General features: G+C 51.6%; 1 protein-coding gene across 1 annotated transcript in view; it reads right to left on the reverse strand.

The window, feature by feature from the left end:
• MECR (mitochondrial trans-2-enoyl-CoA reductase) overlaps positions 1–2,366 on the reverse strand; it is a 4,765-nt gene that overhangs the window by 2,074 nt on the left and 325 nt on the right. Inside the window, exons 3-5 of the mRNA XM_009322261.1 lie at positions 610–736; positions 424–526; positions 56–158 (exon numbers count right to left, since the gene is read on the reverse strand). Of these exons, the coding sequence (XP_009320536.1) occupies positions 56–158; positions 424–526; positions 610–736 (333 nt within the window). The remainder of the gene's footprint in view (positions 1–55; positions 159–423; positions 527–609; positions 737–2,366) is intronic.

Below are 2,366 nucleotides of genomic sequence, written 5' to 3' on the forward strand. Positions count from 1 at the left end.
GAACCGCAGGGACAGCCCCGGACAAGTCTCTCCAGTGGGATCAGCATTGAGGTACCTTAAATATATCTTTCATCTCTGGCTTTCTCAGCATCTCCTCCGTGACGACGTGGTCTGCGCCCAGGGCCATCAACCTCTCCACCAGCTTTGGGAGATCAGGTCTAGGGGAGGAAAATAAAAAGAAGACTCGATGATCCAGAAAGCAGAGTGTCACCTTCTCCTCCCTCCTGCCCAGACGTAGCTTGGGGACAACAGGGCAGAGGCTGGAGGATACCTTGGAGGAGCAAACAGGACAAAATCCTGGGTTGGATGCGCAGGATGGCCAGATACAGCTCTCAAACTTGCCTGACCTCATGCCAACCTCCAGCCCAGGCCAAGGGCAGCTCCTGCCCCGCAGGAGACCTTCTCCTTTCCCAGGGGACCCACCTGTCCCTCACCACGTTGATGGTCTTGATGCCAGAGGCTTTGGCAATCTGGATAACAGCCTGGCCCACGCCGCTGTTGGCGGCGTTCTGGATGATGGAGTCACCTGGATATAAATAAATCCAGATTTTCATTGCAGAAGCGACTGGCAAATCCACCTGGATTTCCTTCCACCCGGCAAAGCCTTACCCGGCGCCAGGGTCTCGAAGTCGGCCAGCATGCGGTATGCCGTGCAGGGGTTGACGCTCAGGGTGGCGGCGCACAGCACCGGGATGTCGCTGGGCACCTTCAGCAGCATCTCCTCGGGAAACACCCCCTGTGTCCGCCACGTCCCTGGGGGACCGGCAGCATCGCGGCCAGCGCGGGCAGAGCGGCAGGAAGGTGGGCAAGGAAAGGAAAATGTTATGAGACCTCAGCTCAGGCCATAGCCTTAACGCCGGTCGCTGCAGCATCACCACACCGTGCACCGTCTAAATCCTGGAGAGTGAATTATGAGACATTTTGCCGTATGGGTATGGCCAAAATATTGCGAGAGGCAGGGGATGGATCCCCTGCTGCCCACTGAGATTTATCACCGAGCAAAGTCTAATCATTTCCCAGAGGAAAATGGGAAATGGGCACAGGGAGTGTGTGCAGAGCTAATGGAAATACTCCCCATGCTACGGATGAGCCCATATAGTCAAAGCCAATTTACTTAGATTTAGTCTCTCTAAATTTAACCCCCTATCATTCATTTACTTTTTTTTAATGTTTAAAAATATCACATTTGGATCTTAACTAGATAGCTTTCCTTCTTCCATTAAGCAAAAAAGCCTTTTAAGAAGAAATAGGCAAGGAACAAGCTGTTACACTAAACCAGGATCGACAATTTTTCTGGCCATTGGCATTTTGGAGGAGCACAAGAGACATTTGTTGGAAAATAAATTCCCCTGCTTTCCCATCAGAGCACTATTAAGGAGAAAACTGTAATGAGATGTAACCATGACCTTGCACAGGTTAAATGCTTTATCCTGGGTCTTTAAAGAAGGTCTAAGTAGATGTGACAAAATGTGGTTGTTTCCAGAGAAGAACAGATTGCTGCGATGCTTTATAACGGCGCAGAAGCCCCATAAAAGGTCTATGCTATAGAAAAGCAGATTATTTCTAAACTCAAGTTTAGCATAGGCAATGGCATCGCTACCGCTCCTACTGCAAGTGCTCCGGGTTTTTGCATTGCATGTGTCCCGTGCACAGGAGCCCCTTCCCCGGGGACCCCCGTCCTTCCCCGGAGCCCCCCTGCATCCGCAGAGGACCAGCAGCATCACCCGCTGTGGCTGGGGATCAGGTATCGAGCTCGCGTTAAAAAAAAAAAACCACCAAACCATTAAAAATAAAAATACATGGCAGAAAGAATAAAACTTAAAACCAAGATATAAACAGGTAAGAAGTGAAGATGCCTTTGTGCAGCTCCAGCGGTTATCCCGATGCTTCTAGTCTGAGACAATCCAGCTCATTATATTTATGATTACGCTAATACGGCACTAAATGGGTTCCAACTGCTGCTTCCCTCGCGCGGAACATTCTCTAATGGAGCTTTTTTTTTTCCCCATTTTAAGTCACATCCAATTAGATGTAATTGCTGCAAGCGGGAGGGGCACGTGGCTCTACCCACACCCAGCAAAAATGGTGCTTTGGAGAGCAGCGGTTTTGCTCTGGGACCCCCAAAATCCCCACGACAGCTCCCCAAGCATCGGTTGGCATGAGAGCATGACCACAGGTTTGCTCTCCGTGCAGGCTTGGGCAGCTCCCGGCGGGCTCAAGCATCCCAAAAATCCCCCGAGAAGATGCTTTGCAGGCAGGGGGATGCAGAGGAGGACCTTGCCAGTGAGCAAGGATCCAGCGGTGCCGCGGCTCCTGGCACCGAGGATGCCGGGGTACGCACTTACCGAGGCCCGCCCCCGCCGGGA

This window comes from Pygoscelis adeliae, unplaced genomic scaffold, assembly GCF_000699105.1.
Source record: "Pygoscelis adeliae isolate BGI_AS28 unplaced genomic scaffold, ASM69910v1 Scaffold513, whole genome shotgun sequence".
NCBI classification, from domain to species: domain Eukaryota; kingdom Metazoa; phylum Chordata; class Aves; order Sphenisciformes; family Spheniscidae; genus Pygoscelis; species Pygoscelis adeliae.